Source organism: Spea bombifrons, chromosome 2 (genome assembly GCF_027358695.1).
Source record: "Spea bombifrons isolate aSpeBom1 chromosome 2, aSpeBom1.2.pri, whole genome shotgun sequence".
NCBI classification, from domain to species: Eukaryota; Metazoa; Chordata; class Amphibia; order Anura; family Pelobatidae; genus Spea; species Spea bombifrons.
The window spans coordinates 80,307,858-80,327,135 of NC_071088.1; the positions used below are offsets into that span (position 1 = coordinate 80,307,858).

Sequence of the window (19,278 nt, forward strand, 5' to 3'; positions counted from 1 at the left end):
TTACAGGTCATCAGTTAATTTAATTTCTATTAATAGATATAAAAAAGGGGTCAACAACAAATTAGCCCCTGATCCTAACACAGCTCTTTATGTTCCAATTGTAGTCAATAATTGGCTGTGTTTTAGCAATATCACATCTGTTGTCATTGAGAGACATGCAGTCATTTACTCTTTATCTTCAGAAAGTTGATTTAGCATAGGCATGGATTGAAAATATTCAAATAAATTGAAGGAAAAAAAATAAACTCACAGAAGAACATTCATCCACCATATTTATTGTACATAACAGTTTTTTTCTTTTATATAAACTTTACTGCATTTTCTCCACGACTTCCCTGTCTTGTACACTTTAAATCATTCAGATAATAGATTATTTTGTATCTGTTTTATTGAAGTTTCATCGTTAATAGTCATGACAATTCACACTGTCCTGCATCCAATATATTTGGCCCTAGTAACGTTGACATTTTCACTATGAGTATCGCCTTTCCATTAATCTGTACCTATTGTATATTTTCTCTGATGTCATCAGCCTCGATCTTTATACTGTGATCCTTCAAGGCACCTGTGTTGTCATTGGCATTCCATCTGCTGTCAACGTTATAATCAAATATATGCTCCTTATTATCTTCATTGTTCGATCCATAATTATAGCTGGCTTGGTTTTCACTTGTTTCAAAATCATCACCACTAGGTAGACTTTCTTGGAAGCTGTCTCCTCTCTCTTTATCAAAAGCTTCTTTGTAGCTTTTATTTTCAGCCTCATCAAAGTTGCCATTGTTATGTCCATGACCATGCTCATTATAAGACGGCTCATAAGCAGAAATTCTTGTATGTACCATTGAATCGTTGTCAATGATCGCTTCTTCTGCTTTGTTTGCACATCCTTCAGATACCACAATTCCTTTTCTTTCTATATCTCTGCCTTTCTGCCATTTCCCGGCCTCATTATCAGATATGGTGACTTTTTGGTGTGCAGGGGTATCCTCTCTGAAAGATTCCTCATCTTGTTGATCTGACAATGTCTCATTAGTGAATAACGGTGACATGACAGAAAGTTTAGTTTCACTAGTCATCACATTTGCAACATCTTCCAGAAGTGCATTGGAGTGGTCTTTGTCTGATACCACAGTATTATTAATTACAAATGCATCTGCAATAAGATAACAAGAAAGCTGAGTGAGTGACACAAGGAAATGAGCATTCTCTTTTAGACTGTAATTTTTCTCATAGACTGTAATTTTTCACAAGGTTATCTACAAAATGTGTACATATTCACAAGCACTGTGCATCAGGAGCGTAATAAAATGGGTTTCCTTGGCTGAGCAGGGGCACACAAGCCCCCTAAAGTAGTGGAAATGTGTGCAGTCATGAATCACACTTCACTATCTGGATGTCTAATGGATGAATCTGGTTTAGGCAGATGCCAGGAGAAAATTATCTATCGGAATGTATAGTGCTTACTGTAAAGTTTGGTAGAGAAGGGATGATGGTCTGGGTGTATTTTTCAGGGTTTCGGCTAGGCCCCTAAGTCCCAGTGAAGGTTATTTTTAATGATACAGCATACATTTAATACATACATGCAACATACACACATTTTAGAACAGTTTTCAGAGTCTGGTGTTAAAATATTTGAATGGCAATCGAGTAATAGGAAACAGAAGGTTGTAGTTAATGTATATATGTGTACATTCAGCATAAGGTCATGTCACTAGTGGGGTACCTCTATTATTTTTATTAGAAATACTACAAAAGGTCTTAACAGTAGGATATGCATTTTCCTAGATAATACAAAGGACTGCAATGAGGTAAAAATTTTAGGTGGAACAAACCACATGGCAAATGATTCAAGTAAATTAGAAGAATGGTCAAGAGTGTGACAGCTGCAATTTAATGTTGATCAATGTAAAATAATACACTTGGGATATACCAAGGCAGATTGTGGGCACTGTTCTGCCAGTGATAAGAGAGCAGAGACACTTGGGAATAAATATTTCTGAGGACTTAAAGTTAAGAGTGTGATACAATAAAGCATTGCCAACAAGCAGGCAATGTCCCGGGTTGTATAGCTAGAAACATTAGTAGCAGGAAGGAGGCAGTGGTTATGCCACATTACAGATCTCTGGTTAGACTTTCACTATAGTATTGTGTACAGTTGATGTATAGACATTTTAGAGGGAGTTCAGAAGGGGATTACCAAAATGGTGGATAGTTTGCAGGATAAAAAGTATCATGAAAGCCTAAGGGGGCTCGGTTTGTATAGCTTGGAGTAAAGAAAAGATTTGAAAGAAACATTTAAATACTTTAAGGGAATTAAGTACAAGGGAGAGGTTTATATCATATATAATATGTATTATATATAATATAAAATTAGACGGTCAGAGATTTAGATGAGCCAAATGGTTCTGCTGTTAAATTCTGTGTTTCGGTGTTATGTTATGCAGTTTGTCTTCCAACAGTTTGTCTTCTAACTGTATATCTAAAGAAGTCCTAATTAAGCCAATAATCTTTTGGGAACTGAAGCGCTGTGTCCACAGCAGTAGCATAACTAATAACTGAAAATAATCATTAATATTCACTTTTAAATAAATATATGATATAATGTAAAACCCAATGGAATGTTGAAAAAGCGAAATAAAGGAAAAATAAGCTGTTGGATGTTTTTCATAAATCATAATCTTCGATAAAGGAGAAATTCCCACTGAGTGAACCATCTACAAACGTTTACAACTGTGATTGCCTGCGCTGCCCAGCTTGAAAAACAAAGTGATCAGAGGACTGAAAAAATATGCAGAAGTGGGGGCAAGAATGCCTGCAGGCACAAACATAAAATGATTTAGTACATTGTCAGCTATTTAATTTTGGTTCAAATAACAGCAGATTAAGTACAGTGAAACCACATTTATCTGAACACAATCAAATAAAAAAACAGAGTTTTATTTCATCTTTGTTCATTTGGACGCAGGGAATTGTCAAACACCAAATAGGAAAAACAAAATCAATCCTGTTTGATGTTGCACAAAACCCCAGTGAGCGAATTTTTATGCACATATATTTATATTGTGTATGGTGAATGCTAATAGAGATATCTGTTTGCAAAATGCCCTATTTATCTCTTTATAGCTTCAGTATTTCAAGAATCTTCATCTACAGGTTTATGGTAGCCAGTGCTCAAAGTCTATTAATTTTCCTTGGGAGCTATTTTGTAGCCAGTCAAGTCTCCACAGACAACTTGAGACAGACAATAAAAGAAGCCAGGGAAACTGAATTGTGCTTAATTATTATTTGTATACATTCATATACATACTATTTCTATATTATTCTTCCTATACATAATGAGAATATATTCCATTATGATTTCAAGGAACAGAACTTCAAGAGGCAGATTTGGAACTTGAATTGTAATAGCAACATTTAAAACAGACGTTTAAAGTAGTATGGGAATAACGGATCAAACTGTCAAGGTTTGTATGTTATTGCTCATACAGTGGTAGACTCCTATTTCTCCTATTTTTCTCCTCCAGAAGGATGCGTTGTAGTTACATGGACTTATTTTAATATTTTAAAATATAAAAAAATATGCATTTTTGGCATAATACTGACACCATAACAAATCATGAACCATCGGGCATATAACCGTGTTTTTAGGCTATCCCACAGAATTATCTATATTTATTATTTTTTTTATTATATTTATTTTCTATTTTATTGTATTTTAGAGAAACATGATTATTTATGGGGTTTTTTTAATGCCAGACCTACATGTCTTTCTGTTATTACTTAACGCAAAAGTCATTTTGATCTCATGAAGTGTATGTATAATTTGTTTCTGTCCTCAGTGGCTACTGTATGCTCACATAAATTACATTCTGATGTAGCATTGGGATATTGGGACATTCCTCTGTACCAATTGTAGGTATAATTTAAAAACTCTTGAGGAGCATCAAAAAAATTCTAATGCTTAAAAATAATTGAATTTACTTGTATATACGCTCCTGTGAAACTAGTGGCCACTTAATATCCACTGCCAGTGGGTTCAGACTTACCTATGGTGCAAATTACACGCCTCTCTCATCTTTTTAAGTGGGAGAACTTGCACAATTGGTGGCTGACTAAATACTTTTTTGCCCCACTGTATGTATACCAATATCATCTGGCTGCCCTTATACTCATTGTTTGGCATAAACAAGGATGAATGCTACTGATGCTTCAAAGGTACAAGGTTTAGCATGTAAAATGTAGTACCTATTTGTTCCGTTGACTGACATTACATGAAATACAGAAACCACAGTGAAGGCAATATTTTTGTCAAGGTGATAAAAGTTGATTTTAACCATCTGGCTCATAAATAATCAAGTTATATTATGCTTACACATTATATATTGTGGTAACAGAATGCATTTCCTGACAGCCCCATATGTTACCATAAATGCAAATTAACTGCTGTACAAAATAATAGTTCAGTTGCATGTGGTGTCATCAAGAGGGTAGTGAAACCACATTTAAAATGTTTCTATTGTCGATATACTGTATAATAGTGATGGGCAAAATATAGTTTTGCTGTTTTGTTCAGGTGGATGGTGATGCTTTGCCCATCACTAATCTATATGCCTGTAAACAATGTTTAGGTGTCAGAATACTCTCATATATATGTATTCACTGCAGTCATGATAGCAAATAAGAATGAAAAATAACACATTTGTAATAACAGAAATTAGGGAAAATAAGCATACTTGCTAAAGCTGTTTGTTTTAAATCAAAGTCACACTCACAATCACACTGCTGGCATTTTGTCCTAAAATATGGCTCTGTAATAATAATTCAAGAAAATCTTTATCAACACAATTTGAAGAATACACTTAGCTGTGCACAGAGCCTTATTACATTCGCATAAATAGAAAATCTATCCAGCAATAATCATTCTTCACAAAGTAACCTCTTGAAAAAATGTTTCTTAGCAACTGAGCCTCCTTTTTTATATATTTTATTTTTCAGTTTTCCAAGAGTTTACTAAATACAAGGTTTTATACGATTTTTACATGCATTTTTCCATTTTTTTAACCATCGTCCCTCTGGCATTATGACACAACATTTGTTGACTTCCTCCACAATGAGTATGAAAGGAAAGGGGAGAAAACAGGAAGGGAAAAGAATAAGAGAAGGAAATTCAGTAGCACTATTTGATGTTCTATGGGCATAGTATTCATGAGCTCTAGTAGCCACCAGGTCTGTAATGTCAGGTATTTCCTCCATCTCCTGGCTATAAGTAGGTAACATAAGTAGGTGGTGTTGGTTATGTGTGTTCAAATATTGTTTATGTGTCTTGGAATCTGTCCATTTTCCAGAAACACACATAGTTGGTGTCCTGTAACCTGTCTTAATTCAAAGCATGTTCACATGTTCTAAAAAGGATGTTTATGTTTGTTTCCCAATGGGTAGCTCTCTGATTAACGCAGAAAATCTGTATTTGCTTGGTGCCATTTCTCTCTTGAATAGACTGGGCCCCGTTCCATCTTCCCCATTTCATATATGTTAACTTGCTGTGTCTTGAAGTTCTCAAAATAGACCTGTAGAATATAGACATAGCTTTCTGTTCTGGCTTGCTTGACATGGATAAAGAGCTGAACCCTCAATTCGGGCCTCCTTTCCTTTTATTTCACTTCGGATAATATGTTTTAGATGCATGCAATTAAAAAAATGAATACAGTCTGGGAGGTCGGAGGCTCATTGTAGAGCTTGGAAGCCAAGTACTTTATTAGTTTCCAAAAGTTGGCTGCAATACACTATACCCAGGCGCTTCAAGCCAAAAGGTCCATATTGTCTGTGTGGAGAGTCAGTGAGCTCAGTAGAGTGGCTATTATCTTGTATGCAGTCTTAATCCAAATATTTGCCTTTGAGTCCCACACACCACTAGAAAGTGCCAAAGCATCCAAGATGTTTGGATTTGTTGGTCCATTTCTGGGTTCACATCAGGCTAGTCAATGTGTAGGAACATGCTTGCATCCTCACGGAGCACCCAAGTCAGCAAGTTTGAACTGTAAAATGTGAACTGGACTAGCAGGGGGAGTGAAAGCCCTCACACAGGGCACACAGCAGGAAGCCCTCAGGCAGAAATACGTGGTCAAAAATAAGCCACGTCATTAACAGAAGGTCACAGTCGACAAGCCAAATCAGGTATCCAGGAGAATGGTCACAAACAAGCTGAAACAGAATCAGATGATCAGTAGGAAACTGCTAGGAGAAATATAAGACCAGGATACAGAGCCACTGCAATGTAAGGGCAGTAACTGAGGTGCTGAGCAGCTATTTAAGGTAAAATATCAGGTAAGCAGGTGCAGTTGGTCAGATGATATGATTCCCAGGTTCCACATACCGGAGAGTGGCCTGTACAGGTTGCAAGGAAACATGACATGCATCACAAAGTACAGGGTAGAAGGATGGAATCCTGACATAAGGCTTGGCATACCTAAACCTCCCTGCCTCTTCTGCAGGTGCTTTGTGTAAAGGTGCTTGACCCTTTTGATATTCTTGTAGTATTTCATGTTTGATTATAATTGGCATAGTTCAAAACTAGAGGATCACACTTATCCTGTTTGCCAGGAGCTTTGCCTACAGTTTAACATCTTTGTTTAGAAGCAAATTGGCCTAAAATTTCCTGATAGTGGGTGTTTTCTACACGGCTTTGAAAGGGTGACAATGTGTGCCCTTAGCATTTCGTTTGGAATTGTTCAAGATTCCTTAATTTCAATTAACACTGTTGTTAGCCCAGGGGTGAGACTCTTTTCAAAGTCTTTGTGGAATATGTTGTAAAAGCCATCAGGGCCTGGTGATTTTGCTGGTTTAAGTGGTCTTATGACTTTGCTGGTTTCTTCTTCTGTGAATGGTTAATAAGTTGTTTTTGAATGGGAATTAGCTTATGTTGTGCAATGATGGCTGGGGTGTGCCTGGGCCATCATTGAGGTTTACAATGATGATCTTTTCCTTAGTTTGTTGGTTATCATCTTCCCTAATTTGTTCCCTTGTATGTAGTAGTTATGGCTCATGGTCCATAGCATTCTTTTAGCTTTGTGGTTGCACGTTGCCATGTCTCAGCATCTTCTCTTTGAGTCGCTGGATTTCAGCTGCTTTAATCTGATTTTATGGCAGAGCTCCTTCATTATGCATCCATTCGCTTAGCCCACTATGCCAAACCCCGCTGAGCCTCAACTATTTATCATGAAATAAATATTTTTGCCGTAATTACCAAAACTGTGTTTAATCCATTTTATTAAAATATTATTACTTAAATGCGCAATTAAAATAAATATAAAAGTAATTGCGGTATCAAACAGAGGTATACATTGATTATAGAGGAACTGTCATATTCAAGATAAAACTATAATTGAATCCAGCACTAAACACCTTACATTCTTTGTCTGTGTACATTGTTTTAGCAGACATCACATGCCTCGAACCCTAAACATTCATTTTTAAGTGAAGAGAAAAAACAATGATAAGTACATAAAGAAATGATTTGTAAAAATCAAGATTGGTGATAGGCTGAAATCTGCCAGCTATTTAAAAAGGGAGTGATTGATTGCTTATGTGAAGCATATGTATGCAGAACATAGCAGATGTATTACATAGTTAAGTCAATTGAGGTCAGCCTATCCCTAATTTCATGATCCAACTCAAACAGAAAAAATGAAATGCCATTTTAGCTCACATATGGTTTTGGTGGGGTGTTCCTTCATGACTTCATGGGCCATCAGATTAATCCTTGGATCTGGAAGCTTCCTGCTCTTTCAATGTAACGGTTAATGGTTTTGAATAAGACTTTTCATAACATTTACATGGCATTTCAAGATGAACGTCTTGGGAATAGAATCTAACAGGAGCTAAAGAGTCAGATGATCCTTAACCCTAGCCACACCTCTATCCAAAGCCCTTAAAACAAAAGTGGCATCAGCCATTGCAAAATGAGTTGAAAAGTAGGTCATCTACAAGATGTTGTGGCCACTTAAATCTTTTAATACATAGCTACAGCATCACAGCAATAACATGTTGCATCTGTTTTTAACATTTGTCAAAAATTAATAATCATCAATAAATGATTAGCTGCTAGCACACAACACAAAATTTTGCTAGCCAACACATACCCACGTTTGCCAACCAGTCCTTAATGCACACACTCCATCTGATAATTCATAGTGTGTTTTCTAAAGCACTGTGGATTTATTGTTAAGCAGTAAAGCTCTTTTCTATTATGGTATGGTGCCTCATGCCCTCACAATGTAATAAGCAACTTGTATTGCTGTCAAAGGTGTCAAAGAAACACTAATATTGCCTCTCTTCTCCAAATGACCTTGCTATACACATAAAGCCATTGCAGAAGAGAGAAATACAATTTTGAGCAAAGTTCAACATGAAGGAATAATGAGGATGAAAACATGAATTTGTTCTTTCCCTCTTGTATGTCGATTGTTTCCTTTTCTACTGAGAATGTATCAACTTAAGTAGTTTGCTTACGGCTATAAAGATGTTAAATGTCCTTTAAATATTATATTTGCTTATCCAAAGGTAACAATCACTTTTTACAGTATAGTACATCAATACCATAATTTTTTTCCAAAAAACACATAACAAAATAGGCAAACATATTACTCTGAATAATCACCACTTGAGTAATCTTTGTAAATAATTATTCCCTAGGACTAAAAGTAAAACCAACAATGATCAAACTTCCCCTGATACAGAATGAATGAGCTAACTGCAGGAAAAAAAGAGTTCTGGTGCACTATAATAAAAGTAAAGTATATCTACAGGAACATTACATTAGTTGCTATGGTGATTGAACCACTGTTACCACTTATCACTGCTCTTAACTTTTTGTATAAACTTAATTATGGGGAGTTATGTATAAAATTTCATCCTGGTACAAAAAACAGGCTCATCATATTACCGTATTTGCTCGATTATAAGACGACCCCCCAAAATCTGAATATTAATTTATGAAAAAAAGAAAAAGCCTGAATATAAGACGACCCTATAGTAAAACAGGTTTACCAGTAAATGTTAATTCATGTAAACTATGTGAACAACTTTTTTTGGATAAAAGCTATGATTGAGAAAAATATTTAGTTTTTATTTCCTTTTTTTTCAACCTGCACATCTGCCCCCTGGCTTGCCACTCTGCCCCAGAAATGCCTTATAACCCCTATATGCCACTGTGCCCCATGATATGCCTTTTAACCCTCTAAATGCCACTGTGCCCCATGATATGCCTTTTGACCCCCTATGTGCCACTCTGCCTCAAGAATTGCCTTATACCCCTATATGCCACTCTTGCATTTAGGGGGTTAAAAGGCGTATTATGGGGCAGAGTGGCATATAGGGAGGTATAAGGCATTTCAACCCCGCTGCTAACCGCACCTCCTCCCAGCTGCAGCAGAAGTTGTGTACGCGAATCGCGTAGAGCTCTACACGCTGCCCGGTGCTTAGTGCTAAGCACCGGGGACTCAGAAGTACCGGTAAGTGGGGTAGACAGGAGGATCCAGGTCCCCTGCATCGCTGCGGGGGATCTGGATCTTAGTCTCATAGTCAGACCTAGTTGAGGTCTGATTATAAGACTACCCCAATTATAAGACGAGGGTATTTTTCAGAGCATTTGCTCTGGAAAAAGCCTCGTCTTATAATCAAGCAAATACGGTAATAACTCATAACCTTCTAGTATAGGGTACCCAGAGCTCTCCCTCTTCTGGGGGAAACAGCTTCATGAGGTATGGGGCTTGCTGACCATGAGTTAGGGTTATCCTACATAGGAGTGGGACGAGCACTAAGTGGGCTCTACACATTAAGTGGGTGGGAAGTAGAGGTGAAGTGGGCATGGCATGGCTCACCTGCCCGGAGAAAAAGGAAAGTGACCCGGAGACCTGAGGAACCAGCACTTCACCTAGAGATTATGGGTCAAACATGAAGCATTCCAAAGTATTTATCTTATCAGCTAACTGAATATTTTTGTAATTTGCATTAGGGATCAAATTTCAAGCATCATCATTCCTTTTTAACCCCTTAATGATCAATTCAGTTAATGCAACTGTGTTGCTGTAATGCTTTGATGTCGAGGCATTCAGCAACACTGACAAGTAAAGCAGGGACCCTGTGTGGCCCCTTCCTGGGGCATCCACGTCCACCATATTAAATATGACAACGGACAACTGATTGTTTAGGAGCCTCCTAAGCTCTTTTTAAACGGTGTCACTGAAATGCCTCGATAGCCTGTACTTAGTGACATATACCAAAGGCTGTAAAATCATACTTAAAGTACATATGTGGAAAAAAATACACACAAATAATGACTGCCACAAATATTGACAAATGTTTGTGGTATAATTGGCTAAAATACCACCATTTAAAATACCCTGGGGTGTCTAGTTTAAAAAAAAGTATGGTTTGATGAGTAAATTGAATTAGACAGCTTCAAACATGTCCCAAATAGGACATGTGGGCCAAAGGACCAAATCGAAAAATCCACACCTCTCAAATGTGCCATTTTACCTCCCAAACAACCCGACAAACCCATGCATGAGTGGTATTACTGTACTAGGGAGATGTTGCTGAGCACATATTTGGGTGTTTGACACAAAGCACAATCTGTGTGAAAGAAAAAAATTATATCACAAAATTTGGAAAAGGCTGGTGATAGAATTGAAGCATGGAAAATACTAAAATACCAGAATTTTAAATACCCTGGGTGTCTAGTTTTCCAAAATATATGGTTTGATGGGGGTAAATTGAATTGGCTGGCTTCAAATATGTCCCAAATAGGACATGGAGACAGGATTACCATATTTGGAAAATTAAAATAATATTTTATAGGTTTTTCAATTAAAAGTGAGAAAAAGTGCAGTTTTTAAATTTGTCACCATGTTTTATTATTTTGATATAATAAAAAATGGTATTAGCAGAAAGCCCTTCTTGTTCTGAAAATAAACAATATACAGCTTGTGTGGGTACATTAAAAGAAAGAGAAGAAAATTACATCTAAATCCAAGCACCGCAGAAATGTTAAAACAGCCTTGGTCACAAGGGGTACAACAAATAAAAAGTATCTTGGTCCTTAAGGGGTTAAACATAGCCACCATGTTTGTTTTTTCCATTATACATGTCCAACAATAAATATAAAGATTGTAGAAGCATATTTACCATTGCTGCCTGGTGTATTTGGTTGTTGTGTTTGTGTACTGACAGGAGCTTTGCCCTTGCTTGCTCTGCTGAAAATGTTTGAGTGTGATGATTTATACATTTTGGTCCGTGTGCTGGAAAACAGAAACTAACAGTTACTCAGGGGACCGCTGCACTCACACAAACGTCTTTCTGTGAGAACAGACAAGTGGTTACAGAACTGTGCACAGAATTGACACATTTATACACTGGCTGTGTCTCCTGGTTTCTCTGGGGCTTGTTCGTGACAGATGAGTGGTTTAAAAAACAGTTTTGCTGCAACCTAGTGCTTTTAGTATGTTTATCTGTATTTATGTGGTCTTCTAGTACAATCATTTTTTTGTCTGGACAAAATGTAACACAGCACTACCACCAACCTAATAAGTAAAGCACTCAATTGCTGACCTTGGAAGAATGCTTCTTACAAATTGGGCATGTCTATTATAAATACAGTATGTGGTGTCCAGAACTCTACACAATATTTTAATCAATATGACACAATGTCAGCTGTGGTAAATGTTCAAATAAGTGCTACAGAGAATGTAATATTCTCCCATAACCACTGTACTGTACAGTATATTCTCTTTTTATAACATATAACCCAAAGTATATGTTTAAATGAACAGTACAAACGGGGCCCCATTTGTTAACACACACATGAAAAAAAATAATATATATATATATATATGTATATATATACACCGTATTTGGCCGCACTTGGCATATATAGGCCGCACTTTCCCTCCCACTTTAAGTCTTTAAAGTGGAGGTGCGGCCTATAATTGGGGTTTAGCGCAGGGATGCGCAAATTCGTATCGCCCGACGCCCGGGACATGCAGTTCTTGGGGCCGGGCGGGTGTTATGTTTTTTTTCTTTTAGCACTGCTGTGGGTACAGTATCTAGATATATATATTACAAGTGGTACATCACATAATACTTTTGACTTACATAAGTCAAAAATGAGGGCCCTGTTTATCCAAGTGCACTTACTTAATCACTGGAACGTTTGCCAGCACATTTACATATGGTGCAGTCCTAGATTCAGTAGTATCAATGCCTGGATTTAGGATAATAGCTACTCTTCGGAGATTCCATTGTCTCACAGGTTTTGTGCATGTAAGAGGGAGCCTCATCACACAGTTCTGTTGACAGGAAGAAAATCAAATGACAGTTTAGCATGGTAAGTGAATAAAATGTATATTATTTAGATAACAAAGCTTATACTTTGTTGCATTTCTCCATGTGAATTGAACCCAACTCGGTCAAAATAGTTTTTATTTTTAATAACATGTGCATGTTTTATTTGGGGTTCGTTAGGTTAACCTACCTGTTGCACTTCTGCTTCATTTTGGAATGTGACGATATATTAAAAAAAAAATGTGTACGCTTATAAGATCCAGTCATGGAGATGTCCAGCTCTTGGAACTGTTTCTTAGTATTAACAAAAAACAGATTTAATTAACTAAGGTAACATGCAGCCATACTGCCACTAGGAGGCCACCTATTGGCAGAGGAAACTGCAAATGCTTGCAATGATACAATAACCATTATAAATATATCTACAAACATTAAAATATTATGCTTGAGTATGCATATTTTGTTTTTACTTGTCCACCAATGATTCACATCTAATACATTTTGTTAATATTCTTATTACTTCTGATTATAAAGATATATTATACCACTTTTGTGCTATTTTCTTGAGGCAAGCGATAGTGAAATAAAAAAGGTACACACAGCCTAATCTGTACTGTGTGTGCAGACACGAAATTTTGATTTTTAGGATTATCCAATCTACATTAATTTAATGTATTTTAAATGAAATCTTTAAGTAATGAAAAGCCTCCAAAATATTGTGAGAACTGTTTTGTATTCATGGTCCAATTAACACAGTAAGGGTAAATTATATGCTCAGTTCAACAGCCTCTTATTCTGCAAAACTGTTCATTTTTCCCTTTTCTACAGTATTCCCAGATGGTTATGTGTTTGTGCTGCTTGGGGCACTAAAGGCCTAAAGGCAGTTGTTGCTTGATTGAACATTATCCCTTTACAGCACTGAGCATAATCTATCTGGAAGGTTGTGATTGCCTTGCATTCAAACTAAGAATTTGTGCCTTGTTTCGCTGCATGTGAGCCAGGAAAGCATTGCAGAATTATTTTCATTAGTTATACATTTTCACTTTTCTTTAAGCTCCTTAAGTGTGTTAAAAATGAACATAAGTTTGAATACATATTTAAAACATCCTGGAAGGCAGCAAAAAATGTGATTCTATGCAATGCATTTGGAACTCCACAGGTGTATTTCCCCCCTCCTTTTCCGCGATGAAGGTGAGATAGAGTACAGCAGACAAGCCATATGGCAAACGATGTGGAAGGTAGTGCTAGCAATACGCATAATAATTGGACAGGAAGGGATAAGAACCAGAAGGGATAATGACAGCTCTCGCTGCCCAAAGGCCCGGTAATCAACTGTCACACCTGGAGATAAAGAGAGTTTAAATTTGCCTACCTTCGTTTTCCTTTGCCCTGTGTCATATGTTTTCATTAAAAGAATTACGTTAGAGTCTCATTTTTTATGTGATAAAAATGAAATACAGTATTCCCAATAGATTATTGTCAATTTGAGATAAGAGGCCCACATGTTCAAACAAATTGTGTAGCAAGCTTTATATTTACTCCTGCTTTTGTAGGTTGATGGAAATGCAGTTGCTGGTGACACTAGGGTCCTAGCATTACACATTTTAATATCAGGAAGATACAACAAGTTCAGCACACTTATAGATAGTTTGTTCTCAAGAACTTATTCCATCATAGAAACAGGCAATATTTTAACTAACTGCCAGCAAGAGACATTTAGGCATCCACCTAGGACAGTGCCTAAAAAGCTGAACTGTCCTGGGTGTACGAATATGGGTCTCTAAGCAACTGAATAGTAGGTCTTTTATGAAATTCATCACTAACTTCTGAATTGCTATGTTTTAAAAATAAGAATATGATGAACTCTCTAGACGTGTATGTACTAACATAAACTAGAAAACACGGCAAATACAAAATGTATTCAATCTATAGTTTTGAAATATTGATTCCAAATTCTTTAGCCCTTTATTTTCTTTCTATAAATCATTTTGCCAGCAGTCTCCCCACATCAAATACATCAGTTTTCTAATTTCTCCCACCAAGACATTTGGAATCAAAATATGGATGGTTTAGTAAAAAGGTAAATTGTTTTTTATTAAGTCAATCTGTTTGCTTTGCAGAAAATAACTTCTCACCGTTAAAAAGCACTGTAAATTGCCTTGTTTGAAGTAATAGCCGAGGCGTAATTTTGAAACCTTATTTAAAAGTGAGCGCTTTATTTACACATGAAATACCGCTCTTTTCCATATTTTTCCCCAGACGCCTAATTACTTAGTATAAATGTATACAAACAGGAGCATTATCTTTCATAATGCATTTGCTACTTCTGCTGGTTTGCTCATAGGGAAGTTAACAGATGGGTATTTTAGATGAACACTGAGTGATCTGGAAAAGATTACAGCTTTTCGATCCTAGTTATTTTGTTGCATAATTTGAAAATACTCAAAAAGAGCAGACCGAGAGTCCAAAAGTAAAAGAAAGCAGGAGAACATGGCAAGCAGTAATACAAGTTTGGCAAGATTATTGATATGCGATCTTGGAGCTATTAGTAAAAACCATGATTTAGAAACTTCCAAATGTCACTTGCAATCTGTGTGGCTGGCAGAAATGTATAGGAGATGCATGACAGCCAGAGGTCGGCATTTGCCCCCTGATCTGTTGTTATGGGGAGTCTGTCTAAAAGATGAGGTTTAACAACCTTAGTATCCTTTGATTAAAGGAAACATTTGTGCAGTTTGGGTGCAAACTGTTAAATTAACTCAATATTTTCATGCTTTAATTTTCAACTTTAATAACTTTAATGGAGTTCTAACTGCCCGTATCCTTGCATCGCCATTCTACTTTGCGCTGCCCTTTTCCAGCCTTATGGCATTAAGACTGTTCCGTAGGCTTGACTGTTTACCACAGACAGTTGCCAGCAGGGTTTTAATACCGAACCCATTCCTTACAGGAGAAAATGACATAGTACAGTAAACAAGCTATGGTTGCATGAAGCAACACTTGTTTCAGTGAAAGAAAGGCATCAATGAGGTCTGCCCTTAAAATATAGATGTTGCCTGTTTAAAGGGGGCTCACTCATATTTCATGTCAACAGACCTTAGTACAATTTGTAAAGCTTCATCTTAAGAATCTACAGAATCAAAAATATTTTAATGAAATTCAGTTTTGAGTTTTGCAATGAAAACAAATTTAACCTCAAATGTGCAGACAAATATGTGCTGTTTTACTATCTTACTGGCAGTTTGGAAATTTAATAAACAAACTTCAAAGATCCTATATAGATGAAGATTACTGTAGTATGGGAGGGTGGGGACATCATGCATATATAATAACTTGTAATGATTAACAGCTACGTGATTCTGAAAGGCCCAGTTTATACCTTTCACTCCATCCATAGTAAGCTTCTATAGTGATTCAACTGACTAGAAGGTTCATTTCAATAATGTATATTTTAAACGATGGATTGAATACATTTACTGAGATTGCTCCAAATAAAAAAAAACTCCTTCCAAGAAATTAGGCATTAAAATAGAAGGCAAATTCGGTAAAGATGATAACTTCGGTGGAAAAAGTATAATGGGTTGCAAGTTTTTGAGAGTATCTCTTCTTCAGGCATATTATACCCAAAGCTTGCAATTCATTACACTTCAGTTAGCCGATAAAGGTATAATCTTTACCAAATTAGCTCTCTCTCTCTTCCTACAGCTAACACAGTAAAACACTATGCGGTGAACTACAAATCCCCACTCAAACTTTCCTTTGTGATTGATTGAGTCAGTAAGTAATATAGCTAATCATGACATAAGCACTTCAATCACAAAAAAGTCACAGAGAAAACTAAAGAATGTTACTTAAGATGACGTTGATAGCTTTAATTGGACCAACACGGAAAACGATTGTCTTGGCTCTGTAGCTAATGTAGCTATATCCATTTTCCTTATATGAGTTTTTTTTATATATTGTACACTCATCCTCAAAGACCTATTATGTAGTTCATACGTTGTAAAAATTTATTTTGTTCCAATGATTATAAAGCACAGAGTATATAATCACTGCCTGCAAGGCAATTACAGCTCCTTGGAGAATTCCACAAGCCTTGTGCGGTTTCTTGTTCATGATTCTATAACTGCACTTGCTTAACAATATCAGGGCTTGTTATTGAGACAGATATAAGGCGGTATTAAAATATGCATGGTTTGCTACAGGGCCTCATTTGGGAAAGAATCTTAATTAAGTTGCTAACTTAAACATTTCTAATTAGATTACTGTTAATTTATATTTCATAATAAATATTACACTGGTTCACTGTTTTGCAATTTAAGTGCCACTTTTGCCAATGACTTGTGCTGCTTATTACTTGCCTACCAGATGTTCAGTCTTTTAAGGGTTTCCTTAATTTATCCTTTCTGTACTCATTGTTTGATCATGTTCCTAGGACAGCCATTAACCAGGCTGTTAATATAATTATTCACGTTGCTTTAAGAAGAACTAAATTGTATTGTTTTGGTGTCATGTCTGCCATCATAGAAATGCCACTTAGACTCTTGGCTGAATATATATGTATACACTGGAACAATAAATGCAATAAGGGCAAGAGAGGAAAAGGCTGGAGAAGTGAGAGATACTTAACGGGCGTGAGTACGAGCGAGTGGAAAAAAAACAACAAAATTCAAATGACAATTTGCTTTCCATTTGTTTTGTTGGGGTCCCTCCTCGTTTTCAGAGATTTGTACGAAATTGATGAGATTGGGAAATTTCATTAAAAGTGAAAATCACATGAATCAAAATGCACACATAGTGTATGTAAACTAAAATTAGATGGGAGGATTATTATAGATTGGTGGTGGTGGGGGGGCACATGGCTGTACATGTGCCCCCAGGCCAAAAGGTAACCTGGGTTCATTTACAACAGTACTGTCTGATAGAAGACACTAACCTGCATAGTGCTGTCCATGTACACAGGACATTCATATATCTCTTGACCATGATCTTTATGTTTTCCATGAACTGGAGTTATGATGACAAATGGTAAGAGCTGGCTGGCATCCCTGTAAGAAAAGATTGCCCATTAAAACATCATTATTTAAAAAAAGAAAACATACTATTTAAGAAAATACAACACATCTTCCTGAACCATTACAATTGCAATTTTTAGGTATTGAACACAATATTTATGACTCAAATGTACAATCCTATGTAGCACCATCATATTACTTGCCTTTCTTGGAACAACCCTCAATATCAGAAAAAGTAAAGACGATATAAGAAACCTATACAAAATATAAGATCCTGATAACTTTTTAATTCAAAGGGGTAAGGGGAAATCCAAGACGATGTCATTAGAATTGGCACATTTTATTAAAAAAAAAAACCCTAGTCAATGTACACAATTTAAAATATTCATTTTAACTGGATTCCCATTACATAAATCGTACTCGTTTCTAAAAACCAGAATATCATTTGTGGCACATAAAATAATCACTTGCTTCAGGATACATAATTCTCAAAAAGGCAGCTATGTGTATGGGCTAGTGTGCTTTTGGAATGTATTTAAATTTGTTTCTTCCCAACATTACATATTACATAACAAAAAAATCATTAGCACAAATGTTTCTAGAAACTGGCTAGATGATTAGACTGATCGTGGTAAAAAAACACATTAATCTTTCATCTTTTTTATAGTTTTTTTTAAACTAAATTAGTCATGTTTTCAAATATAGAAACAATAAAGAATGTGTGTCCTTAAAACGTGTACAGTTTGTTATATTAAATGGAAAAAAAAGGAAACACAAAAACAAATGGAACAGCATTCCAAAAAAGATTGTGGGAAAAATAATTTCTACAGTTTATAAATGCTTAAAATTTACAAAATATTAACCAGAGATATTGAGTTAAATAAGAGAATGAAACTATTCTTTATTGTGTCACCTTAAAGGTGTGCCAAATACTTTTTGTATTTAAAAAATATATTTAATACATTGTGACTAGTAATGTTCTTGGAAAGTACCTTGACTCAATTAAATGGTTATTTTTATAATCCCACGTGGCACCGTATAAGACAGGATTCTCAATGTAGAGGGGATATCCTTCCGTGTCAGGCTTGTAATCAGGGTATTCAGCTATCCGACATTGGAGTACCACCTGCAGGTAAAATAAATCCAACACATACATAGCAGTTCAATACCCAACAAGTGCCTAATCATAACACCAAAATGAATCAATTAAAATGTATTTAACCCCCTGTAATTTGCAAACAAATGAAGTTCATGCAACGTATAGAAATCTTAATGTGATCAACAATAGAGGTATCAATATTCAGATAATCACAAAATAGTGTTTGCAAAGTGTGTCAATCTGTTAGACCAAGTTTCATTAGCATTTATAAGGTAATAAAGGTAATTCTCAAGAGCCGGGCTTAAGGGATGGTTGGTGAAATTGATCAATGACAAGTTTAGGCCACCGATTTTGAATCCAACGTATCAGGGACATAACATGTCTCTAATAAGTACATCAGTTATGTAATAAAAAATTGCCAGGAGATTTATGTTTCAGCTCCTTAACTTACCTTTACATTATGAAGGACCAAATCAAATACCGTATTTGCTTGATTATAAGACAACCCCCCAAAATCTGAATATTAATTTAGGAAAAAAAAGAAAAAGCCTGAATATAAGAAGACCCTATAGTTTTACCAGTAAATGTTAATTCATGTAAACTATGTAAACTATTTTTTTTTTAAATAAAAGCTATGATTGAGAAATATTTTTTTTGTTTTTATTTCCTTTTATTTTCCTGTTATGCACATCTGCCCCCAGGCTTGCGACTCTGCCCCAGAAATACCTTATACCCCCTATATGCCACTGTGCCCCATGATATGCCTTTTAACCCTCAAAATGCCACTGTGCCCCATGATATGCCTTATAACCCTCTATATGCCAC

The 19,278-nt window shown here is 36.0% G+C and overlaps 1 protein-coding gene across 1 annotated transcript in view; it reads right to left on the reverse strand.

Moving 5' to 3' along the window:
* Positions 1–255: 255 nt before the first annotated feature.
* The window catches only part of LOC128473717 (dynein axonemal heavy chain 9-like), a 160,325-nt gene continuing 141,302 nt past the window's right edge, over positions 256–19,278 (reverse strand). The window contains exons 95-99 of the mRNA XM_053455969.1: positions 18,347–18,480; positions 17,276–17,387; positions 12,193–12,344; positions 11,185–11,297; positions 256–1,153 (exon numbers count right to left, since the gene is read on the reverse strand). Of these exons, the coding sequence (XP_053311944.1) occupies positions 504–1,153; positions 11,185–11,297; positions 12,193–12,344; positions 17,276–17,387; positions 18,347–18,480 (1,161 nt within the window). The 3' untranslated portion in view covers positions 256–503. The remainder of the gene's footprint in view (positions 1,154–11,184; positions 11,298–12,192; positions 12,345–17,275; positions 17,388–18,346; positions 18,481–19,278) is intronic.